The 27,724-nt window shown below is 35.9% G+C and overlaps 1 protein-coding gene across 7 annotated transcripts in view; it reads right to left on the reverse strand.

The window, feature by feature from the left end:
* Positions 1-27,724, reverse strand: part of PAN3 (poly(A) specific ribonuclease subunit PAN3) — a 72,799-nt gene that overhangs the window by 39,994 nt on the left and 5,081 nt on the right. For 5 of the 7 annotated variants that reach the window (XM_063305732.1, XM_063305730.1, XM_063305734.1 and 2 more), the window contains exons 2-5: positions 16,413-16,534; positions 10,393-10,459; positions 8,229-8,299; positions 129-290 (exon numbers count right to left, since the gene is read on the reverse strand). In XM_063305732.1, coding sequence (XP_063161802.1) covers positions 129-290; positions 8,229-8,299; positions 10,393-10,459; positions 16,413-16,534 — 422 coding nt within the window. Of the gene's footprint in view, positions 1-128; positions 291-3,286; positions 3,306-8,228; positions 8,300-10,392; positions 10,460-16,412; positions 16,535-27,724 lie in introns of those variants that run through there. The other 2 variants (XM_063305736.1, XM_063305731.1) reach the window with 2 other exon arrangements.

Raw genomic sequence — 27,724 nt, forward strand, 5'->3', positions numbered from 1 at the left:
ATTTATTGGTTTTATTTGTGAAGGTTTTGATCAAATTTCAATTTCACTGCATGTACCTGACCTCAGCATTTTCCAAAAATAAAAAGTACCCCAAATTAATTAAAGTGACTAGGAAAAAGTAATTTTACCTGTAAATTGTTTTCTGTGACTCTGTTCCACCAAACCATATTGATGGGTACTCCTGTTTTACACCTGTCAGCCAAGCAGCCAATAGTGTTCTTTGATTTCCGTGCCTTTGATCCCACCGGAACTATCCTCTCCTCCAGCATCCCCAGTCGATACTTTCTTGGCTATGGAAAAGAAGGAAAAAAACCAGGGCACTCCCAGTATCCCTCAGATACATATCTTTGGTTTGATTGGTGGAATAGGAAACAATTTGCAAGTAAAATTTCTAAGATGATTTGCTTCAGTCTTAACTGCTATGGCTTAAAAAAGGAAGTTCATAGGGCAAGTATAAGCAAGAACTGAACAACCTGTAATATAATCCAGTATATTATGTACTCAAAGTAAGACTGTTTGAATTCGAAACAAATATATTCAGGACAGCAGCAAAAAGCAGTATTTTAAGTCCACCTGTATTGTTTGCATTCTAATTCAGAGAAGTAGAGCTTTGTCTTTATAATGTTCTTACAAAATAAAATTTCATTATTAGCAAACCTAAATGCTTTTCATATTGCATTTCATATACTTTTAACCAGGACAATGAATTATGAAATTTTATGAAATCCTGAAGGTTTCCAGAATTGAAAAGGACTGAGCATTGAAACATGCATTCAAGTAAAACATCTTTAGAATCTGTAATGTTTTAAATTTCAAGTCATTTGAAAGCCCATGGATAAGCTTTTTAAAAAAGTACAAAACTGTCCATTTATGCAAACTTGCTTTAGCAGCAACTTAGCTTTCAAAGAATTCTAAAAACTCACACGGTATCTTACTATATCAATGTCTGCTAGCAGCTGATAACATTTTGGTAATCAAACAGTTGTAAATTTGGAATCGCACTTTAAATACCAAATAATGCTTGTAAAATTGAAGTATCGTTTGCTGTACAAAAATACTTAAATATAAAAAGTAATCTACAGAATAGTGCAGTGTCAGATCATAAAACTTATGATATACTTTTTAAAAATTTATCCAGGATTAATATAGTTTGAACTTTCAAAGTGTAACATTCAGTCAGCCAATTATGATCCTGCACCATAGAAACATTTCCCCTACAAAAATGTAGGGGAAATCCAGCAAAAAGAAACAAAGAAATGTATATAAAGCATACCTTCCTCTAGAACCAAATCTAGATGTTTGACAAACAAAATGAAACAAAATGCAAGTCTTGTGGCAAGTGATGGCCTATACACCGTACAGTAACATAAAAGCAACTTAAAGATTAAAGATTAAAACATGGAGAGCCCATTCTAAATGGAAAGAAACTGCAAAATGGCCTATTACAAAGGGCTAGAGGTAATTTCATAGTACCTCCTTAATCTTAACTGTGGCTCTTTTTAATGTAAAAGCATAAATTGCTAAAACATGTCTTGGTTCACATGATTCAAATAGAAATCAAAAAGAAGTTACAAGACTAAAATCAACTATATGTAAAAGATAATTGTTTTATACTATAAATGCATGCCAAAGAGACCAGAGGAATGGATGCCAAGGACACCAATAGAAACGTAGATACAAAGATGGGAACAAAAGACAATTCCTGTGCTGCTAATATAATCAAAAATTAATTGTTTACTAGCTTATTATATTAGTTTAAGAGGTTCAAGTGCACTCCCTTCATAACAAAGAAGTGCAAGTTCTCAAACAATCCTTTTGCAAAAGTAGACTCTGCTAATGAAGAAGTTACCCAGAAGCTAGATCCTTGGTAACAGGGAAGATGACCTTCTTGAGTTTTAAGAGTATCAAATTGTGAACCTCAGACTGTCTATAATACCCATCCACATAACAAATGACCCACAAATGTTTATGTCACCAGAGAAATTCCCAATTCATCTAAACGAGGACCCAAATTTAAGACATAAAGTCTCAGATGCTTGTTGATCATCCCTCACTCACTGATGTAATTTCAGGGAGTGACTATTTGTATTTGAAGTAAAAACAAGCCCTAAATAAATGATTCTACTTCCTCTTTAAGATTCTTCTGGATGACAAAAGACTGGGAGCAATTTCATTTATCCACTTCTTTATCTGCTCTATTCAGTAAAGATGTACTTATCCACCCTATGGTATTTAAAAAAAATAAATATTTTGCTGTTCACTTTTATTTACACATAAAGCAATGGGGATTAAAGCCTGAAGTTTTTCCCTCTAAAAAACTCTCTCCTGTCATTGTGTATGTCTGTGCATGTATATGCACACAGACTCACATACACAATATGCCCCTAAACATGTTAATACATTATATACAAACCTATGTGTATTTATTAAATTTGTCTCTGCTATAGCCTTGCAGTTGGTACTTTACTCTGAATATAACAAGAGGGATACCATGGCTTTCATTAACCCAGGTGTACAGTTTTTACCAGCTAATAGTCTGAAAATAGGCCAGGGATTCATGAATAATTCATGATAAAGAATAAAAGAAAAATTTCCAGTTGTCAGAACAAAGAATAGGAAAATACAAAGCACCGTTCTCTTTTGCACATCAGAACAGTGCATGTTCTATGGTTTAAGTACTGAGAATTACTTACCTAAGTGTTCATCTATACCTGCCACATACTTTCTTATATGGAGAAATTTTATTCTTATATTAAAAACTACAAATATATTAAAGGGTACTTAGAAATGCCATACTAAGCTTATTACAGAAATTAAGTACGTAGTATCATTCTAGGCATACAAGTTAGTATAATTCTTGCACCACAGACTACATTTTAGAGTAGTATTAGGAAGAATTTCAGAAACTATATCACCATATTATTTATTGATATGATGTATATGACTTCCCACTCAACATATGATTCAGGGCAGTGAGCAAGTTGAAAACAACAATAAAAAAATCAACAACTAAAACACCTTACACTAGGGCACCACACATACCCACATCTTCAAGATTAGTTTGACTTAAAGTATGTTCTCAATCAAGTAGTCCTTAATGAAATTTCATTTTATATCATAAAGTCAAGGATAGTTAAAAATTCTGCCTTACAACAGATTGTTCTATATACTGTGTCTTTTTAAAGCTACGAACAGAAGGGTATGAAAATATAACCTTCCCATCCATTTTTCCCCTTAAGATTACATTCTCAACCGGTCATTCATCAACTTAAAAAGCAAGGTGTACCTTATATGAGCAATTCCGCCTAGGAAAAAGAACATAATTGAGTGACATAAATAGCTATTCTTCACCTTCTCAAATCTGCAGTGTTTTTGTTTTAAAAAAAGAACCCAATCCACCAGAGCAATCTTACATGAAAGCGTAATTGTCTAGGCTACTTATTATTTAGATTTGAAAATATTCTACTGGAAACTGTTGAATTTTGTTTGTCTCTTCACAGCACAATCATTTGCTTAAATTATTACTGAAGGTTCTCAAAATTTTCAGACTGAACTAGAAATAAGATTTCCATTAGAATTCAGTCATTCAATTGATGTCCAGATTTTTCCATATTTTAATCCTTTGCCAAACAGAACACAGATATTTTAAAGCTGCATATAGACAAGATGGACTGATAAACTGATATTTAAATATAATAAACACTGGATAATATTGCAGTACAATTTTCAAAATAAACTTTGTAGAATAGCAGAATGCTTACTTTTAATCATGGTTTTTTGAGAGATCATCTGAAAATTCACATGTTTGGATTCTATGCTAGATCAGACATGTATCCAGAATCTACTACAATTAAACTTTTATGATAGGAGTGTGTCCTTCCCTCACAATAAACAGTTGCGTGAAAAAGGAAGTACACCCTCTTTGAGTTCTATGGTTTTACATATCAGGACATAATAAAAATCATCTGGTCTTAAATTTTAGACCTTACCAGGTCTTAAAATTAGGTAAATACAACCTCAGATGAACAACAAGATATGACCTACTACATCGTGTCATTTTTTTTAATTATCTCCTGATACGTAAAACTACAGAACTCAAAGAGGGAATGCTTTCTTTTTCATATGACTGTATGTGCTGAAGGATATAGTGTTTGTTTCTTTTTGCTGGGTCTAAAAAAAATTGATATTAAAATTATGGAAGGAGACTAGAAAAACAGAAATAGGGAAAAAGACAAGGCAAGTTTCCACCAAGTGATAAATGAAACTCTGGACAATTTGAATATGAAATCCTATCGTTTTGCTAAGTTTTGAGATTTGGGAAAGTGACTGGATAAGAAATAATAAGGGGAACAATGATTACCAAAGTCATCAGAACGTTAGGAAGATGCAATAGCACTCTCCTAGTTTTGGCCATTATCATGTTAATTAATGAAATTGGAGAAAAATACACAGTGTGGGTCCTATCCAAAGAAGCCCATCCCATTAAACACAATTCTGAAATCAGGATCTCTAGACTGCATTTGTTGGGCCTGTGGGTGGGCCAGACTATATTGAGAATAAGAACCTGATCCAGAGTGTCATTATCATGGTGAAGAAATGGCAATCATCTTAAAAAGTCCTTAGTCCCTTAATATAGCTTTCTAACAGTGAAGATCATTAGACTCAAATATGTACTAACACTGAAGGTGTAAAACTGCTATCATGACCTTTGGCAAGCTGAGATTTTTTGTTTAGCTACTCATTATTTTCATCTGTGTAAACAAAATAGAAGTACCATTCATTCTCCTGAATCTTCATTTCTCAACTTGTTACAATGTTTGAGGACTGTTTGTTCTAAGGGGCACAAGTACTGTATCCTTTAGAGGGGTCAAAAGCATACTGATTAGTACAGAGAAAGCAGTACCAACTGTAACAGTTAAAATAAAAGATCCTACATCTGCTGACCCGATTGCTTAACTTACAAACCTAACAAATAGATAAAAACAAAACAATTGGGTAGGAGACAAAACATTTTGGTTCACTAAAAGTTATCCAGTTCCAGTGGCAGTCAGTATTCAATAGGGAATATTAGAGATCTCACATTATAGAACACACTATTCCCTGAGGTATGTCTGGCCCCATCTCTCTTGACTTTTTAGAAGGCACTAAAAATTATTTTATTTTAGCAGGCATTTGACCTGTAGTGAGGATATATAAGTAGCTATTTAATTTATGTTGTTATGGCTGTGTAAACATTTTAATGGTAAATTATGTTCCTGTATACCAAACAGAGTTTTTTAGATTGGAGTGGTATATGGATGCAGATTAAAAAATATAGCCAAAAATGCAAAGGATCTGCAAGCCCTAGTACTAAAAGTCAAAGAGCACAGTGAAAAAAATTGAACTAAAATTAAATATAAAGACCAAACTAATGACAACAGGTAGAACAACCAGCCTTAGAACTGACAATGAAGATATTAAAGCAGTGGATAGCTTCTGCTTTTAGGATCAACTATCAATTAAAGGAAAAACAGTCAAGAAATATGCCGCAGATTAGCACTTGGTAGAGCAGTTATAAAGGCCTTGGAAAAGATATTCAAATGCCATGATGGATCTATATCAACACAGATTAGAATCATGCAAGCCACTGTATTCCCTGTGACACTCTACGGAAGCAAAAGCTGGACTTTAAAGAAGCAGGATAGAAAGAATATTGATGCCTTTGAACTTTGGTGTTAGAGAAGACTCCTGAGAATACCATGGACAGCCAGGAAACAAAAAACAAACAAATCAACCCAGATTTCTCACTTGAGGCACAAATGACCAGGCTCAAATTATCCTACTTCGGACACATAATGCAAAGACTCAGCTCTCTGGAAAAAGCTCTAATGCTGGGAAAGGTGTAAGGAAAGAGGAGGATGACCAGCAGCAAGGTGGACAGACTCAATTACAGTGGCAATGAGTGCACTGTTGGGATACTTGAAAGAACAGGCTAGGGATAGATCATCATGGAGAATATATATGTGGCTGCTAGGAGCTGAATACTACTTGATGGCACATAATCATTTTTTTAAAAAGTAAATGATGATAGTAATCACTCCAGGGAAGCAAGGTAGATTGATTTCGTCCCAAGTAATGTTGAAAAGTTCAATAATTCTCAGGTAGCTGGAAGAACATTCATGGAGATTATCTTCCTAATAATTGTGATAGAAGAGAGATAACCTAGTGGTGTCATGCCAGTAACCCCAGTATTAATAGATGACTTAATCCCCCAGATAGCATGACTCAGGAGAAACAGTTGTAATTATAGGTGAAAACCAACCATGTATATTCAGGAGACCTATGTGAAGGAGATTCTTCCTTAATCTCTCCCTTTTATCTATCTCCAAATTTAGGTAAGATTATTTTCTTTAGTTGTTTGCTTAGAATTCTTAAGCCATAACTGATCATAACATTCAGAACTAGTTTGCCTAAAAATCTTATTTAGTATAATGGTGATGTGTGTAATATATTCCTGCTTATATTTTTACTGCATTAACTGGACTCATACCACATTTTTCATTTGTATATAATGTTTACTAGATAGTTTCTCGAAGTATTATAGAAAAGTCATTTATATACTGAGACACAATTTCAAGTGAGATAAATGCAAGTAATTAAACTAATTAAAAATCCTGGCTTTTATATTATGTGTGTGTTATTTAACTTTGTTTACTGAATTTTATTCCGAAAATGTATGCTGTACTTTTCAATTAATTTGAAGGCATAATTTGCACAAGACAACGTGATACTAGAAGAAACAGTCTTTTCAAGGGAAGTTTATAACCTTTGGTCAGATGCAGCATGGGGATTAAGTTTTTGTATCTAATGGGAACTATGCAAATACCTCTGCGAGCATGCAAGATTGTTGGTGGAGTTATAATCTTGTCAGAACCAGCATCTCTACTTGTGTGACATTTCCAGAACCATTTGAACATCAATGCATTTTTGGAAGTGTTGCAATGACACATGAAAATACACAATTTCCTTTGGAAAGTAGTTATTATATGCCTCAGCACATTCCTGGATGGAATACAAGTGCAGATACAGATCTTGAATGTAACTAGAAGCTTTCACAGAGACTTCAAAAGCACAATACATTACTATTGTCTAAAAACAGGTATTTGCATTTTTACCAACTGCAGTTTGACAAAAAATAGGCTAATTTTTGCAATACCTCAAAACCCTACAAAATTCAAATTAATCAGGCAATAGAGTTGGACAATAAAAGTGCATTAAGTCCTGGGCAAAAGTAAATGTAGAAATCTTCAGCTTCTTAGATTTGTACAACTGTGTTATGTGTTTTTCCCTATCAGACCAACAATTTCTGTATTAAAGGATTGTTTCTTTTGAACCTGATAAAAACACTGATCAACAAATTAAATTATGGCTAATGGTATACGTTTTGCTAAGGTTTGCTTTAGAAAAAGGGCAACCATTTCTTTACTGAAATTCTTGTTTAACATCAGCCAAAAAAAAAGTACTAGTATAATGTAGTGAACATTCCTATGACTAAGAAGAATCTCTAGTAATTTACTACACTTAAAATTTGCTACAATCCTTTAAGGATCAAGAAAGAGGCATTGTTTAATATTAAAACCCTCAGGACTAGTTCCAGTATTTTGATAAAGATTTAAAAAATAGTTAATCTATCAACTCATTTTAGGCATATTGTCAAATTAAAAAGAAAATACACACATCTGGAAATAACTACTTTGTAAGTTTGGAAACATTTAATATTTGAACAGGTAATTTTATGAAAGAAACAGAAATTCTGAGAAAAGGATTAACATTCTGAAACTATGGAAGTATACTGTATTTTGGGGCTAACCTGGAATCAATTCAGTATATAGTGTGCATATTTTTAAGCCTATGGGTATAAGTTCTATTGCATAAAAATTTCTCCCCAGTGAATTCAAGTTATTTTATGGGAAGGTTTCTGGACACTTATTTAAAGACAATTGTATCATCATACAGCAGTAATATTAATTACAGTATGAAAATTCATACTGAATGTTTACGAGGGATAGGGCATCATGTTGAAGAAACCTTCTCTGAGTACTCTAATTATAAATAATTGAGTAACTACATTACAATATAAAGTTCACAAATTTGCTTAATGCTGGTTTCAAAAGCTGTGCATGCACACAGTGCACTATAATCTTTTTCATTATTTAGCTACAGAAATTATGAAGTTTGGTGATACTTACTTTTCTCCTTTGAGATAAGCTGAGGGCCGCAAAGTCATTAAACAAGCTTGAACCAGGTGAAGTAAGAGGATCTGCAAAACAGGTTTTATAAAAAGACACAGAGATGTACATTTTACAAAATGAATTTATTTCAATACTGTATTAAAATTTTGCAAACAGAACCAGGATTCAAAAAGCAAGTTTATTCATACTTAAAGACTTTCCTCCTTAGAGCTGAATCCTATACCACATATTTATATCTTCACAATAATATCTGATAACACCTTTTGAAAATCATTATCAGGTGCTTTGTGTGTGTGTGTCACACTAAGCTGTGGTTTTCATAAAGGTGGTTTATTGAATAAGCCACATTTGGCTATAGTCACACATCAAGAGCAGACAACTAGAAATTTCTAGGACTGCATGTATTCTACAGAATCAGGAGGGGGAGGGGTTGCACCTCTGAAACCCCTTGTCACAATTGGGAAAAATCAATGGAGTGATTTTCTTACATTTAGAAACTGGAAACAGCCCCCCCCCCAAAAAAGTAGTGAAAGTCCTAAAAGAGTTTTACATTAAAAAAAAAAATCCCAAGTCCCCCTTCTCAAAGTCCATAAATTATCATGTGGCCCTAACCATTCTGCATTATTATCTCACTTACTATGGTCCTCGCCTTCCCAAAAAATGAATACTTTCTCTATCACAGTAATATTGTACATACTGGCCATAATTTATGGCAATTACTGAGTCACAAAACACAACTAGTTCACACAACAAGCTACATAAGCCCAAACAAACCACATGTTACTGTTAGGACTGTTTTCTGCGGTGTGTCAAGAGCTAGGAAACTGTCATTGGGTTTAAAAATTCATATTTTTTAATGCTTTTCTTTTGCTGTAAACCACTCAGAGACTTTTTGGAATTAAGCAGCATATAAATTGCAGAAAGAAGTAAAGGCTTAGTGGTTTTTGTTTGTTTTTAAGTACTGCAGAGGTAGGTGATAATGGAAAAAAACCTAGAAGTAAAACAAGATTTTTTTCTAACAAAATTAGATCGGTCTCCATAATTAAAGATGTGATTATTGATGGAAAATCAGTTATTGCTAAACAAATATTCTAAAGGTATAAGACAAAGGTTCAACTCTCCAACTAAGACTAATTCCCTAATTCCTTCTTAATTTACTGAGCATGCTGACCACTATAAAATGGTAACTACTTCAGTTATTTTAAAAAAGACATTACTTCCGTATTATTTTAACCTCCTATCAAGCACAGCAGGTTCCAAAACATCTGAGTGATGATTTGATGAGTCCACTGGGAATTCTTTGTGGCATCAAATTACTTTTTAAATCTATTTCAGAAAGTTACCAAGTATCAGCATATAAGCTAACATTATATAAATAATATCCTCCTTAGATTGTAGCCAAGAAGTTGTAAATAAAATGGTAAATTGGTGACAATGTCTAATTACTCTTCTAAGATTTTTTTTATTTTACAAAAATCAGGAAAATTGCTCAAGAGTCTGTGATAGTTTATCTGGGTGTTGGTTTTCAGCATGTTTTCTGAAGAATCAGTGCAACTTTAGAATTTAATCCAACTCCTGTTATTAGCTATGTTTATCATAGATGACTGCTTTGAAGGATTTTAGATAAAACTAATTATACCCATAATATATCTCCATATAATGATAAGATAAGGAATGTTCATGACACAAAACTTCCCTTCTAAATTATTTAAATCACCAAAATGCAGGGGAGTGTTGGTGGTAACAAAAAACATTAAAGAAAGATGCTAAGAAATAAGTAAATTGAAGATTTAATTATACAGCCCTTAAATGCAAAGTGTACACAAGTGTCTAATTTAGGACCATCTTAAGAACGTAGATACAGCAATTTCCCTAACCAATCCTATACTCTCTGGTGCACTAAAAGTGGCAATGAATCCCTGTTCCAGCTTTCATCCTAAAATATCCCACCCTTTCATCCCAAAGTCTTAAAATGCTTAATCTGCTGATTTAAATTGCAGAGTAACAACATTAAAAAAAGTCAAATCACCATTTCAAATTAATCCTAAGACCATTTGTAATAAAGTAATATGAAATGTATGCATTATTGAAATAATGAGGATCTAAACCACATGTATTTTTTCTATAAAATAGCTTTAATATAATTTTAAAGCTTTCTTACCATGGCCTGCATATGGCTTGGCACTGTCATTAAGAAGGCTAGGTGAACTGCTGCTATTTGTCATCCTCTGCAGAAAGTGAAAAATAGAATTGTATAGTGAATTAAGCTATTAAGACCATTTGCCTCCAAATGTCTATAACTCAGAATGGATTAACATGGATTAATGCTCATAGAATCACAGAGTCAGAAGGGATCTTAGAGGTCATCTCCTCCAAAACCTGCTCAGTGCAGGATTCTTTACAGCATCTCTGACAGTTTATCATCCAGCCTGCTTGAAGACCTCTTGGGAAGAACTCACTACTTCAGGTAGTAGCCTGTTCTACTTTCTGACAGCTCATACATTCAAAAAGTTCTTCCTGATGTCTAACCTGAACCTACTTCCTTGTAGTTTTAGCCTCCTGGCTGCGGCAATAAAGAGTAAGTCTGCTCCTTTATCTACAGTATGTGATAACCCACCAGATAATGAAAACTACTATCATATCTCCCTTCAGTTATCTCTTCTATAGTTTAAACATACCCAGATCCTGTAACTGTTTCTCACAGGATTTGGCTGCAGGCTGCTCACCATCCTGGTATTTGTCAGTCCTTTCTGAACAGTTGTGTCCAGAAGTGGACACTGTATTCCTAGTGGGATCTAACCTAGGCAGAGTACAGTAGAATAATTACTTCCTGTGAACTGGACTCTAGGCTTCTATTGCACCCCAAGATAGCCTTTGCTTTGTTAGCAGCTGCATAATAATGCTCATATTTAACTTGTAGCTGACAACAGCATCCAGATGCTTTAGCACTTACAAGCCAGGTCTCCCCAACTTTATATGTGCGCCTTTCATTTTTCCAATCCAGATGCAGATCCTTACATACTTCCCTGTCAAATTCTATCCAGTCACTTAAGCCCACAGCTCACGCCTGTTTAGATCTTCCTGAATTTTCTCTCTCTCCTCTGTTAGCCACTCTCCCACATTTGCATGATTTAGCTCAGAGACGCCACAGGGCTTGTGTTAGCCCTTCAAGGTAGATCAGACTAGGAGACAAAATCATGCAAGCTACTATTTTTATTATAAGAGTATGGTAACAGAATCTTGCAGGTCTGAATACGCTTTCCCCCTCCTTTCCCTTTTCATCTTCATGAGAAATCAACTCAATTATAGGAGATTCTATGCAGCTTAAAATAAATGCAGTACAACAGAATAAATGTAAGAAAAATACAGTAATCAAACAAATAAATGAAGTGTCCATACTGAACTAATAATGATAACAAATGAAATCCTCCTTTGAATTTCTGGGGGAAACTTCATAATTCACCTTACACTTTTCAGTCCCTGAAAGCTCTGCACTTTAACAGCTTCCTGAATATCATCAGGGAAAAAGTCCTTGGGGACAAACTGTTCCAAAGAGGAAAACAGTTAACAGTGAATGCCCTTGCCTGATTTACCATCCAGCAGGTGGGGACTTGCAACACTTTCTCTGCTAGAACCTAATGGTGGCCAGATTTTAGCTGGAAGATATGCAAGGCCTAAGCACTGAAATGTACCAGGAGCAAATTGACAATCAATGTAGTTCCCACAACAGAGAGCTTGATCTGTATCTCACCCCTTATCATTTTGCATCAACTGAGCTCCTGAATAATGTTCAGAGAGTGAATTAAACTAGTCTAACTGAGGTGATAAAGGCACAAGTGATTCTTGCTAGCACCTCCCATTACCAAAGAGTTATTTAACCATGTACCAAAAGCTGATCTCATTATATATATATTAAAAAAAACAAAACTGGAGCATAGATTCTCAGACTGTGGACCCTTTAAGGAGTTGTGAACAATTTTTTTTGGAGGGGGGATTACAAATTTCTGGATGGCCAGAAGGGATGAAAGCCAGGAGCATGAAGCACAGTATCTGCAGAGCTGTAAGGAGGAACTTGCTGCTTGCAAAGAGGAGGGCTAAAAGGGAGGAGACGGGCGAGCCCAGGTAAGAGTACCTTCACAGAGCTGGGAAGAATATGCGGTACCAAGCCTACCACTTTGGGTAGCTGCTGGGGAAAAAAACATGTTCCCTCCGCCACTTTCACTGTCATTAACATTGCTATTCAGGTGGGAGTCACATACATTAGGTATATCGGGATGATGGCATCCCAAAGGTTGAGAGCCCCTGGAATACAGGAGGAATTTAGTAGCTAGCTAAAACCTCTAATACTCACCAGTGTATATATTTATTCAGAGATTTTAATTAGCTAAAAAGGTTGTGTAAACATACTTGAAGTCCAGTAACACATTACAAAAATCTAAAGGATTTTTGCTGGAAAATAATTGTGGCAATTATACATACTGGAACACACTCACTTTTAGGACAGTATTACAAACATAATTTAGATGTAAAGTTTATATTGATAAAATTCCTTTCAAGTCAAGCTTCACTTATTATGACTTCGTAGACATGTCCACATCATTTCCTTGGAAGTAGCACAGAAGTACTTTGCCACTGATCTCCTTCAGAGATTTTTTTTTTTTTTTTTTTTTTAACTTCTCAATATATCCAATAGCCGTGGTACTTCTGGAAGTTTCTCATCTAAGCACCACCCAAGTCTGATCCTGCTTAGCTTCCAAGGCCCACAGAGCATTTGACTCAGACAATTCTATCAGTAGGTAGCTTTGTGTCATCTAATCTTTTAAGGCAATCCAAATTGCTGGCTAACACTTCATGTTAGCAAATTCTGTAGTTTAAATAAATTATAATTCAATTTTATTGAAGCAGAGTCTATGGGTAGTGGGAATCCATATCCACTTTCTTCATATTGTGCACAGGTATATGCATCTGTATCATACCTCCCTTACTTAACATCTTATCCTAAGCTGAAAGGTTCCAAATATTATAACTTTTCATCACATGGGAGTGACAAATCATGTCTTTTATTACCAGCTAAAAATTTCAGCACATGCACAAATTAAAGCTACTGAAGTCAAACTGCATTTGCCAATTACATTTTGCTGCTCTCAAATATTATGTCTAGCAAATTAGGATCCATGTTTTATTTTAAAATAAATATGGTTATTACTTTAGCACTCAGTATTATGCAGAGATTTGGACCCATTTTATAAATGGAAAATCTTTCAACATAAATACAGGACCTAATAAAGAAATCCAACTCACTATACCAGGTTTCACAGAAACGACACAAAAGCTCAAAGCCAAGTATTTCAAATATCTGGAGTTGTTAGAATATTTAGTACATACTGTATATTTAAAAAGTAGAGTATTTCTTAACAAAGGTTAAGGACTTTCCTCTAGTAAAAAGCACAGTATTAAAAAAATAAATATATTTCTAAGTCTACTTCAATTTCAGTATTGCTTTAACTACTCTTATAACTTAATGCTCTTTCAGATGTCTCCTCTTAGGGAAAATTAAATAGCCATCTTGCTCACAACTGCAGGAGAGCCTTTTAAAGGACACTAAGTTTGCAAACCTCACTTTCTAATCACTTTTGGAAATTGCCTATTAACCATCTTAAAGCTATTAGAGACCTCTGGAAAGACAAGTATGAAAAGTCTTCATCGGGTGAGTTTATCTTCAGCTCTGAACAAAAGAAAAATTACAAGCTTAAGAACTTTAAAAAATGATATAAGCAGCAAAAAGCTAAATAAGATTTTGATCTAAGAAAGTTATAAATGGTTTAAGGGTCCAGATAAATTTGGAATATGGACTTTTACTCTAAGATTTTGGAACTATAAAAAAAAACAACTTTTCATGGGAAACAGACTTATTTTGGCTATCCTGACTACTGCAACCCATAACAAAAGATAAATGATGATTTTAGAAACTGGATACTAGAGGAGACTAAAGATTCTAAGCAGAAGAAAAAAAAATTAAGCCTGTTCTTGATGTCAGTTAATACTGGGACTTATAAAATGACACAAAACCTTATAACATCAGAAATATTAAGGAGATCTTTGAAGAATGGTGGTAGAATTTAGTAACTACAATAGCAACACTGTTAATAATGGTGTCTGCCTCTATGGATAGACTATGTCTAAAAGATGTTAATGAGGGAATGTGAAATGTGAACAAATTTTATCTTTAAAAGGGAAAAGCAAATGATAAACCAAGAGAATGCTCCAGAAAATGTGGAGTCCTTGGTGCTCTCTAAGCTTTGTAGTTTTCTTGCAGAGGTTTCATTACCAGACTAGGGAACATCTTCAGTGCGAAAAGGGAGTGGGTTTTTTTAGCTTTTTTGTTGTCTCTTTTGAATGGTATGTAAATGTTGTTTACCTCTAGGTAAAAAAGCTAAAAAGGAAACAAAAAGACCAGAACACCACCTCGCCAGCAATCATAACATTGTTATGCAAAGATTAACACCAGGATTAAGACCAGACAAGAAATCAAACAGTACACAATAACCTAATCAAGGAACTATTAACTCAGTCAATCAACCAAGCAGCAAACAACAGCCCAATCAAAGAACTCCCAAGGATAGAACAACACCCCTGCCAACACAAGCAGTGCAAGCCATGGTATATAAACAGAGAGCAAACCCCACTCCCTTTTCGCACTGAAGATGTTGCCTAGTCTGGCAATGAAATGTCTGCAAGAAAACTAAAAGGCTCGGAGAGCTCAAGGACTCCACAGTTCAACCCTGAGCTACAAATATTCTCTTCAATTGACCTAGAAAATGTTTTCTTATTGGATCTATAAACAAGGATTGTTAAAGCCTTGAAGAAATCTGTGCAATGGGATGAAGAAGAATTGAAGAGAACTTAAATCCTACAATATTTGATTGAATTAAAGATTAAGACTGTTAAGAGTAAAAGGAAGAAATATAAAGTTGATTTATTTGATCAAGGTTAAAATATGACTTTTTTTTTTTGCAATGTTCTGGCAACCTTTATGGACTTTTTGCTAACACCAGGATTGAAATGATGTTTTATGGATATTGATGTTTTATGGATTTGCTTATAGATAAGGGATGGGATATGGGATGAAGAGATATCTGTCTGAAACCTTATAGGGGGTGAAGAGTTATTAAATTTGTTTATACTTGTTGTGATGAAGTTTAGAAGTCACTTCTTTATATATTTCTTTTCTTTATTATATTTTTTCTTCTTTTTCTTTTTCTTTTTTCCTGCACTTTTTATTCTTTCTTTCTTTCATTCACTTCTCTTTCTCTAACTTTAGTTTGTATTAGTTTTTACTACTGTAATTAAAATTCTTGATAAAAATTATGTTTTAAAAAAAATTGGACTGGATAAACCCTTGCATGTCTTACTATGGCAGTATCCAGCACACAATACAATTTGGTCAAATGAATAATAAAAACAGAGAAGAACCAATAGAAAATGCAAAAAGTAGAAGCAATGCAAATATTTTAAAATGTCTTGGCATTGAGAAGTGTCTAAGATTGCTTTCCAGGCTCAATTTATCGCCACAGAAACATTTTCCTTGGCAAGTATATATGATTTACTATGATTGCTTTACTCTTCTGGTCTGTTGTATCTTATATATATTCATATTCCTAGTTATAAGCCACCCAGAGTCATGAGAGTCGGGCAACCTATTAAATAAATAACTTTTATATAATAGTACTCAGAAAAAGACATTCCCAAAAATCTCAACGGACAGGCAGGTTTGTAAACAAAAAGGTTATCTTCCAGGAGTTAGAGTACCACCTACTTAAGCTAATGAAAATTTTAACAGTCAAATTTTGCATTAACTGAAGATGTTATATAATTTCCAAAAAAAAAAGCACACTGCCAAGTGGTTTACTAGGTTACCATGGCTATCTTATTCTCATGATCGTTACAGGTATACCAACTAAATCCAAACAAGCAACATCTTCGTCACATTCCCTACGTTGTCCTAAAAGTGGCAGCAAACTTTTTCTTCAAAAGAGTGCTATTTGTATTATTGAAGTAGGGTTTCTAATCTATGTTAGAATTCATTTATTACTACTATAGTAATAACTTTAGAAAAAACCGCAGAAATAATTTCAATCAGCAACAGACCTACAGTAGATACTCTATCAAATGACTCATTACCTGCATCATAGGATACTTCGTTTCTGCAGGACTTCCAAATCCATTGACTCCAACAAAGCTGGTGCTGAAATAGGAGTCTGTAAGACTAGCTTCAGCCAGGGCACTCCCATCTATACCTGGAACTAGAGGTAAAAGGAGAAAAAAGTGTTTTAAAGGCTATCAATTTTGCTGATCTTTTTCCTCCAATAGCATACAAATTTACAACATACAAATTTATGTTTCAAGAGATATCTACAGAACCCTCCCACCAAGTGAGAAATATAGAAAGACCTTCTACCAGCAAATTATACCTGTTCATCACAGTAACAGAATCACATACCAAGCCTCTGATTTATAGATAGCAGAGAGACCAAAAAATTGGAAATGGAATATAACTGGTAATATCAGTAAACACAGCATGAACAACGAGGTTTAAACAGAAATGTAGTTAGCTGAACATTAGTATCTCTCTCACACTTCCTCCCTAACCCTAAGGAATAAGTAGCTCTAACAATGAAGAGGAGGGCAAAGGTATGTGTATGTCCAGAATCCAAATTACAAGTCTTTGTTTAATTATCAATTGAGCTTAAGTAGATGGGGTCTACATACTTCAAGAGGGAGGTAGAAACAGAAGTATAAAATTAGCAGTCAAAAGAAGTGAGAGATAAGAAACTGCTCAGTGTTATATCGGATTAAATAGTCTTAAGTGCTTCCAAGATCACCAATTGCAATGCACATTTCATTATGTATTGAAGAGCATTTCTTCCTATTATTATTATTAAAGAGACAGTAAGTAAGAACAAAATGTAGCTGGTGGCAAGCAGATAGGAAGTATTCCCTGAAAACTCATGCAATCAAAACCACCTGCTGAGACTGTTAAAAAAGCACAGAAGTGCTTCTCTAAAGAAAGAATGGAGACTGATGAAAGAAATGATGCCTACTGCATATTGTAGTGGATGTAGTAGTCTGTAGGCTAGATGGTGCCTCTCACTAGTATGGGTGTAAAGGCTACTGCTCTCTACCAATGACAAGAGGGGATTCAGACTAGGAGTGGTAGATAGAAATTTCTTTTTCACCAGTCTGTTATTAGCTGTAGGCCCCAGCAGTAATGAGGACTGTAAGAGCAGATTTCCTGATTAGACCTCTGACTCAAACCTTCTGATTAAAAAAAAAAAAGACCTAATGATGAAAACAGTAGAGTAAAATTGGCATTGAAAGTATAGGCAGAAGTGTCAGAGATGTTTTATTTCTACTCAGTGCTGCTTTGCTCAGTTGGGTAATTTTACCTTTGCTTAAAGTAAAGAAAAAAAAACTAAGTCTCCTTCAAATCAAGCTCAACTCCTGGTAACTACATAAACGTATCCAGATTGTCTTCTTGGCAACAATTCAAAAATGGTTAGATAACTCTCTCTCCTAGGATTTCTTTTTTAACTTTACAGCCTAGTTGTCCTATCTCAGAGCGAAGAGCCACGCTGAGACAGTATCTTGGTCTCTAGTGTTTATTGAACTACTCTAGTAGACAGAAAATCCTGCCAAACTGAAAGACCATGGGAAACCCAGACAGATAAACCCCAAACTCAAGGCGGGTCTGCTCTGAGTTTCTTTGAAGGAAAGTTCAAAGCCTCTAAACTATGCATGTGTTTTTCCCCCTGGATAGGGGGCCCCTCCTGCTCACCATCAGTATTCATGACACTAGTCTACAGCCCTGTGATTTCCCGCTGGTTTCTCATTCAGGTTTTAAGCAGATCTTACCCTACACAGCTGTTTCCAGATCAGCCAAGGTCAACTAGATGCTGCCATCTACATTGAGAGTTATGTTCAAATAGATATGGGATCTTCAAATTCAGATAATGGGGTGGGGGGTGGGGGGTGGGGGGTGGGGACAATGAAAGGATAATGTAAACCCAAAATCTAGTTACAGTTTCATATGTAGAGTGAAGAATTATCATTGGCTAGAGATAAGTATTGCAAACTATACAAGAAAGCCCATTTATATATAGTATATTTGTTTATTTTCCAAACTATGTAGATTTCATAAACAGTTTTGAATGTTTAGTTCCGCAAAAAAGTTAACTTATACATATTTTTCACATTTGTTTCAATTAAAGGGCAAAATTATTCTACCTGATGAAAATATACTGGACATGTGTATTTAGTTTCCAAAAATGGAAACAAACATTTTCCACAAACCACAGTCTGATAAGGAGATCAAAAGGGGAAATTCAGTGAACCGTATTATTTGCTATTAGTGCTTAAAATCTCTATTTTTAAATAGATTACAACTAAAGGGTTTTTTAGCTTAATATAGCATAAATTATGTGGGGCTTATACTTCCCTATTTTTATATAGAAAAAAATACTGTGTATTTGTACCCAGAAGATCATTCAAATGACTCAGTACACCAAACAAGAATGTTACATCTTCTGGCTTCTGTCATTCATTACATGTTTATGAAAAGAAAGATCTTGAATATTCTAAATATCACCAATAATTACTCTCAACATTAGATAAAGCACTGACAATTATTGCTTTTCAGCTGTGTGAAATCAAAATAACTTTAACTGTATAAGATACGAATAGCAAATAGCAAATTTTCTCAGAAACAGTACACAAATTAAATAACTTCCAATACAAATTCCACTTTTTTTTAACCATTATATCCTGGTCTTACTGTTTCTCATTTAGAATTTTATCTATCACATAAAATGTTGTTTAAATTACAACAAAACATTTTATACCATGAGTGGCCACATTCAGGATTGTAGTAATTCACCAAGTAATGAGAGATTCCATTATCTTTAATATTTTAATCGTTTACTGCATTTACATTTCTAGCATTTTAGGGGCTAAAGTTACATTGATTCAAAGTCATTCCTCGCTTCAAGCAGACTTTTAAAACATTGAAGGAAAAGAACACATATTTTCTTAAAGTGTTAAAAGCAATAATATACAACTTAGATATATCCATATAACTTATGGTTAAACACCTTAGACTACCGTAGTCTTTGACACACTTGACAGAAAAGTCCCAGGAACTGAGACTACACTCCAAAAACTGCTGGATGGCGATCAGTATAAAAACTAATTTTGGTTTACTTTATGCTTAACAGAATTAATCATAGCCAATGAGTACTCTGCAGTCATACTTTTAATATTCTCTCTGTTGAAAATTTGAATTCAGCAGGAACCCTTGTTAGAGAGTATGCTCCTGAATGTTACATTCAGGCATATGATAGAATACTCAATAATTAAGTAGCAGAGCATCCTATTTGGGAAAAAGGAAATATTCATAGTTGATTATGAGCTTAGCCCAGGTATCAATGAATGTAGAAGACATTCATTCTATTTCAATAAAATGGCTGAAAGCGAAAAGGAACTGAGGAGCCTTATGATGGTGAAAGAAAAAAGTGCAAAAACTGGCTTGCAGCTAAACCTGAAAAAAACCAAGATTATGGCAACCAGCTTGATTGATAACTGGCAAATAGAGGGAGAAAATGTAGAAGCAGTGAAAGACTTTGTATTTCTAGGTGCAAAGATTACTGCAGATGCTGACTGCAGTCAGGAAATCAGAAGACGCTTCATCCTTGGGAGAAGAGCAATGACAAATCTCAATAAAAGAGTTAAGAGCAGAGACATCACACTGACAACAAAGGTCCGCATAGTTGAAGCAATGGTATTCCCAGTAGTAACATATGGCTGCGAGAGCTGGACCATAAGGAAGGCTGAGAGAAGGAAGATCGATGCTTTTGAACTGTGGTGTTGGAGGAAAATTCTGAGAGTGCCTTGGAGTACAAGAAGATCAAACCAGTCCACACTCCAGGAAATAAAGCCAGACTACTCACTTGAGGGAATGATATTAAAGGCAAAACTGAAATACTTTGGCCACATAATGAGAAGACAGGACACCCTGGAGAAGATGCTGATGCTAGGGAGAGTGGAAGGCAAAAGGAAGAGGGGCTGACCAAGGGCAAGATGGATAGATGATATTCTAGAGGTGACAGACTCGTCCCTGGGGGAGCTGGGGGTGTTGACAACCGACAGGAAGCTCTGGCGTGGGCTGGTCCATGAAGTCACGAAGAGTCGGAAGTGACTAAATGAATAAACAACAAGCAAACAAAATTGCCCCAATTCTAAACTAACTATAGTTTCCCATCAAAGTCACGAAGAGTCAGAAGCGACTGAACGAATAAACAACAAAAAGATTTATATGCCTCACTTCTATTTAAACTACTGTACATCTTGAACAGAGAAGCAGCAGAGAGAGATGAAGACAGAAAGGAAGCTCCTTTTCTCTTTTAAACACAGCAATTCATTTAACTAACAGTAGGCCAGGTGAAAAACAGAGGAATAGTATGTGCAATTCAAAGTGCTAGTTATCAGCTTTAAAGCTCTGCATGGCACAGCACCAGGTGACTTGTAAGACCACCTATCTCTGAGGGTCTCTGCTGTCCTACCAGGTGCAACAGGGAGGATGCACTCCGGTCCCCTGTATTAAACAATGTCATATTACGGACCCAATGCCTTCTTCTGTCAGGGCACAGATTATGGAATAGCCTCCCCTCTGATATCCATAGGGTCCTGTCCCTCCTGGCCTTTCAGTAGGCTGTGAAGACCTGGCTTTTCTCCCAGGTGCTGGGTTCGGATTTTAGATAAGGCCAATATAGGTGTGGTTTGTGTGGTTAGGTCTGTTATACAGTGCCTTGGCCACTGAATTACGATTACTTTAATTCTGGTTTCTGCTTCATTTATAGAGGTTTTATTATATTGTTTTTTATTGTCATTAACCACCCAGAATTTATATGTACGATAGATGGCTAGATTAATTTTCTAAAACAAACAAACAAGCAAACAAATGAAAGTCTTCCCCTTATCTATGTTTTGCCATTTGCCCTAGGGATTAAAACAGCTCATAGGTGCAAAGAGATGATACAATCACCAACACCCCTTCTTTAGCATCCACTCATGAGGCCCATCTTCTCTCAAACATTTGGAACCAATTTCAGTGCAGTGGCCTGGTCAGCATATCGGCTACCTTTTGTTCCATAGGACAGTACTGCACATTAATAAATCCTCCATAGACGCAGACTCGTTGGATATCAATGTCATTTACTGTTGAATTAATCTTTCCTTCCTGTGACAACTAAATACTGTACAATTTTTGTTGTCTTCAGTAATTACTATGGAGTCAGTAACTCCACAGTTGTTCAGAAATTTGTAAATCCACATGACTTTGCAACTGGCTTTAATACCTGAAATGAACTTGGCCCTGGTGGAGGACAACACTACAGCAGTTTGTTTTCTGCCAGTCCAAATTATTTCTTCACCACCACAGAGGAACAGGTACTATTTACAGAGGTGCAGTTAGCCCTAACTTCAGCCCAATCTGCATTCATATATTCAGGTAATTCAGGGCTGCTGCTTGCTGACAGTTTTAACTTAAATCAGTGGTGCCCTTGAGGTATTTGCCCAGACTCTTGACTATAGTCCACTCATTTTAGGTTGGCACTCAGAATTTTCTGCATAGAATTCACACTGCTGTAGAAGTGTCTGGTCTAGTTATTGATACATACAGCATCTTGCTAACCACTGTTATCAAGTTGTTCACTGTTCTTTCCTTTAGAATATTAGCCTCTATAAGTGTGTAAATATATTCAGTCAGCCTTAGGCATTCTAAAATGCCTTATAATCATATGTTTCTAGTTAAGGAGATAACGTCTTTCCTCCTCTTGTTCAATTCGTACTTCAAAGTAAGACGTGTCGCCAATCTCCTTCACCACAATTCCCTGTTCAGGTACTCCACAATCTCCTTACAATCTAGTCTGCCTTCATAACAAATTATTAAACCATGAACATATGTCAAGATAAAGTCCATTTATTTTTAAATCTTGATCAGAGGCAAGGGTCAACTTTGCATTACTTAATTCCCTTTTCAGCAACATTTGATTTAGTTTCTCTCTGAAAGCCTTGGCAGCCCATTTTAATCCATAAAGGCTTTTCTGTAGTTTGTACACAAGCCTCTACTTGCCAGCTTGAATGAACCCTGAAACCTATTCCATGTAAATTTCTTCCTCTAATTCTCCAAATACGAAAGCAGTCTTTACATCCAGATGGTCAATTTCCATGCCTCTGGCACTATGCTCAAGAGAGCCTTAATTAAAGTATTTTCACAATCTCATAATAGCTCTCTCCATATTTCTGAGAATATCCCTTGGCTACTACTCTGGCTTTGAAGCACTGAATTTCCCCATATGCATTGTGTTTGTTCTTACAGATCCATTTACACTCAGTTGGCTTTCTTGTTGCAGATAGTTTCACAAACTGTCAAGTGTTATTGTCAAACTCCTTAACCGCAGAACACAACTAGTAAAGCAAGATTCACGTGGACTTAAGTTTTAATGCTGAGAATTCAGGGTTGAAGTACAGAATCTTGAGAACTCAGATAGGAACACTCCAAACCTCCTTTGAGTTCATTAAGATGGACTCTTAATGAAGCTTCTGAATGTCTTTTTCCAAGCCTGTTTACATGACTAGCTAAGAATCCATTTCTTTGATAAGCCTGCAGCTACATGTCCCATCTGCTGATTATTTGTATCTAGAAATATACCTCTTTCTCTCTCGGCCTCAGTGTAATTTCTCACAGTTATTTTTGTAAAGAGTTTCTAAACCTTCCCTTGCTGCTTCTTTCAATTTCTTGGATTCATGAGCTGGCAGTTTTTAGAGATCTCCCCATGTCTTTAGTTCCTCCACTCTCTCCCTCTTACCCACCTGTGAGAGCCTGACCCCACGTTTGTTAGGTCTCCGAGAATGCCTTAACTGGAGCTCATGTTCAGCTGCTACTGTAATTACAATTCCATTTCTGCAGTCAGCACCACCTTAGCTGATTCCTGTAATTCCCCTTCTGAAAATATGATGCCAGTTTGAAACTGTTGTTTATTCGTTTAGTCGCTTCCGACTCTTCGTGACTTCATGGACCAGCCCACGCCAGAGCTTCCTGTCGGTCGTCAACACCCCCAGCTCCCCCAGGGACGAGTCCGTCACCTCTAGAATATCATCCATCTTGCCCTTGGTCGGCCCCTCTTCCTTTTGCCTTCCACTCTCCCTAGCATCAGCATCTTCTCCAGGGTGTCCTGTCTTCTCATTATGTGGCCAAAATATTTCAGTTTTGCCTTTAATATTCCCTCAAGTGAGCAGTCTGGCTTCATTTCCTGGAGTGTGGACTGGTTTGATCTTCTTGCAGTCCAAGGCACTCTCAGAATTTTCCTCCAACACCACAGTTCAAAAGCATTGATCTTCCTTCTCTCAGCCTTATGGTTCAGCTCTCGCAGCCATATGTTACTACGGGGAACACCATTGCTTTAACTATGCGGACCTTTGTTGTCAGTGTGATGTCTCTGCTCTTAACTATTTTATCAAGATTTGTCATTGCTCTTCTCCCAAGGATTAAGCGTCTTCTGATTTCCTGACTGCAGTCAGCATCTGCAGTAATCTTTGCACCTAGGACTACAAAGTCTTTCACTGCTTCTACATTTTCTCCCTCTATTTGCCAGTTATCAATCAAGCTGGTTAGTTTGAAACTAGAGATTGGAAATTGCTGTTATAGTATTGTCTGCTGATAGCTGCTGGGTTCAGAGCCTGACATTTTACTCTTAGGTGGCCTTACTCGCTCATCAAAGTAAGACACACCACTTTAATCTTGCAGTGGACAGATCTAGGATCCTGTACCCCTTCATGCTAGATGCTAATCAACCATGATACACACTACAGGTTCCTTTTCTTTTGGGGAACACAAGTTACTCTTTTAAGATCCAAATTGATTTAGCTGTAAATTGATTTTCTGTTGAAGCACAGTTCATAAGGTGTGTTTTTCATAGCTTTAGTGGATAGCTCCTGTTGGTGACTGTTGGCTGTTGAAATCATTTTTGATCAAGGTTCAGTCAACTAACACAGTTTTGCACATATCCAACAAAAAACGTTTATTCTTTCTTTTAATCTATTCCTGATGCAAAGGGAACAGTTCTCCCATGAATAATCCCATTTTCCTTTATATAATCAGATATCTGTCCATTCATAAACTCTGTTCCATTATCAGAATAGAAAATATGTGGCTTCCCAATTTATTTTCTACATAAGCCACAAAGTATCTGAATTTGCTGATCACTTTCACTTTATGCCTTATCAGATATATATAAAAATGAGATGCTTCATCCAAGAAAATTACAAAATGCTGCTTTTGCCTTTTGACCCAACAGGAAGGAAACAGAGGTGAGTATTGATTTTCCTACCCACTAAACATTGCTGTTGTGCTACATTTCCCATTTTTCAATATTTTCACTACTTTTGTACTATGTGATTCATCAACACAAAGTTATGATTGGCATATGTGTTGTTTGCAATTATGAGATTTATAGTCAGTTCTTCCTTTGCATCTACCTAATTTGCTGTATATCCCTACAACCTAGTTTTCTATTCCAAGACTCAGTGCAATTTCTCCCTTTACACTGCTCTGCTAGATCTGGGAGGTGAGGTGGTTTTCCATTACCAAAGAATTCACAACTCTCAGGGGAATAACTCTGAAAAATCCAGTTTCTAATACTCTTCCTTTCAACAGGAGATCTCCATTCTTACTTGTTACTGAGCAATCCCCATCAACACATTCAACTCTATGTCTCTTTCTGACTGTGTAACACATAGTAAACTGGAACCTAAATCTGGAAGAGTACAGTGCATCCTTACATGCAAAGCAACTGTCTCTTCATCACTAGTCTTCATTTTATTACAACCTTCCTAATTCCTTTCAAGCTTATATGTTTTTTTAATTTGCTACTATTATCTGCTTTTTGCAGCTTATATCAATATCAACAAAGAAATATTTATTTCTGAACACTGGAACAGTTGCTCCACCGGCCAGAGTTCAAATCACCACCCTCTTTAGTAGCTCTGGAAGTAAGGCTTCTTTGAGACATCTCCTTCTCTTTCCTATAATGCATCTCTCTCACTCACACACCCTACCTGCCTTCTGGCTTATTTTTGGCTCCTTTTCTAGCCTTTTCTGACCTTGACCATTACTCCTTCCTTTGAGAGGAGAAACTTCCATCTTCAATAGTTCTCCCTCCATTTGCACCTCTAAAGCCCTGGCCAGGCCTTTCATCTCCTTGGGGGGGAAATGGCCTCTGGTGTGATTTGTTTTTGCAGGTAAAACAAAAACTTTACCTAACTCTGAAAATGGAAGCTTTTTATTTGCAAAGTGCATTTTTCTATTCCCATTAGGGATTCCTACCCATGTACTTTGGCTATTACCTAATCCAAAGTCAGGTTTTCTTGAAGTGTTGCTTGTTTCAGCGCATTGAGACAGAGACAGCAGAAGGAAAGCAACTGTAACTTCATTTTACAATTCTATTCCATTATTTTTAAGAAGCTTCTCTATATCAAGTATTTGACTTACATGGACTGAGATGTTTGTGCCATCCTGCATTCTTAAAGAGCACATTCTTTACATTAGACACATAGTAGAGCTTATATGGATCTGGATGGTAAGTTTTTGTTAATTTGTCCCTAACATCTCTCAGCTATCTCAATTCCCTGACATGGACAAGGACATAGCCATTTACGTATCCTGAGATATATGCATGGGCTTTCCAATTTTGGCCTGCTAACGCTCTTTGCCCCTCAGCTTCAGAAAGTCTTTGCATTTCCACAGTTTGTCATAATCCACAGGTTTCTAAGAATGCCATCATATGATACAGCCTTCTTCCCTATCCTGGCATTTGAAAATAAGGAGTGCCTTGGGCAGCCCACATCTTTCACACACCCTTGTGCAGGCCACATCTTTGTTGTTTATAGATGTTTGCCAAAAGTGAAAAGATGAAATAATACACTAATAATAATCCATTAAATAACAAAAACAAATCCTATTTAGGTATCTTGCTTCTCTATGCTTACTCTGCCAATCCTGGGATCTCTGCACATTTTTATAATACTTTACTCCTGGTTCACCAGGAACACACAACTTGGAAGCTAGTTCAGGCAAAATAAACCTGTTGAATATTTGAATTTAGCCAGAGCCCTTATTATAGGATGTGCTACTGAACATAAGTAGAAATAACCCAGAGTAATTAAGCAGTAGAGCACCTCATTTGAAGGGCGGAAAAAAGTGAATATTCATAATTTAATTTTCTTGGATTGAAAACATGAGCTTAGCCCAGCTATTAACAAACAGTGAAGTACAAGAAGTACATGAGGATTAAATGCTTCACTTCTATCTACATTACATCTTGAAGGGACTGGGGGGAACAGAGAGATAGGAAGTTCTCTTGTATTTTAAACATAGATTCATTTAACTAACAACAGGCTAGGCCAGAAACAGACAAAGGGAGAACTTGTGAGGACCCTTCCCCTTATCCATTCCTCTCCATTTGTTCTCATGGTCAAAACAGCTCATAGATGCAAAGAGATGGTACAGTCTCCAAATCTTGTATCATGTTTATTGTTGAAGTGAACATCTATGGGGAAATAGTTAAGACTGCAGGATACAATCACATGCAATCCTGAAGCCTTAGGCAGCATAGCTCTACTGTATAATGTAGCCTACATTCATAGTAGGACTTATTCTGAGTAGATATACACAGGATTGTTGTGTTGCTATCTCTAGAAATCTTCCAAACAGTTTACTCAGTTAAGTGCACTCCAGATGTGCTAAATTACTATTTCTGTCATCCCCAGACAACATGGGACTAAATATGTCTGGTTACCATATTACGGATAAACCTGTTTCAAAATAGCCCACAGAAAATCTGCATCTCTCATACCAGGTATGCCTATTTTTACTTTCTGAAAATCATTTTGGATATGTGGATAAATGAACTGTTTAAGTGCTGCAGAATATGGGCCCTACTGTACCATGTAACTAGTGGGCATACTGTACACATTTTCTATTTACATTCTTCCATTCAGGTAATTATAAATTTTTTCAACAGCTAATTCCAGTCATTTTTAAAGTTAGGAATTACAAGTGAATTAAATCACTCTTCCCAAAACTGTACAAAGCCATAAAATGTTTGAAGACCTTTACATATAAAGAACCACAAATGATGTGCCTGTTATTTCCTCACAAATGGTAGAAGAAACATAAGCTAGAGTGACCCAAATGCTTGTCCATGCAGAATGATGATTACTTTACTTCCTGCACTGCTTTTTCCAGTCTGTGACATATTAGTTTAGCAGATGCACTTCTATCTTTTCTACTGGGACTCAAGTTTCCTTGCAATCTGCATAATTGGTCTAAAACACATGCTTTAGATTGCCCTAACCCCATTTAAGTCACATTCAGAAATGTT

Source organism: Candoia aspera, chromosome 5 (genome assembly GCF_035149785.1).
Source record: "Candoia aspera isolate rCanAsp1 chromosome 5, rCanAsp1.hap2, whole genome shotgun sequence".
Lineage (NCBI taxonomy): Eukaryota > Metazoa > Chordata > Lepidosauria > Squamata > Boidae > Candoia > Candoia aspera.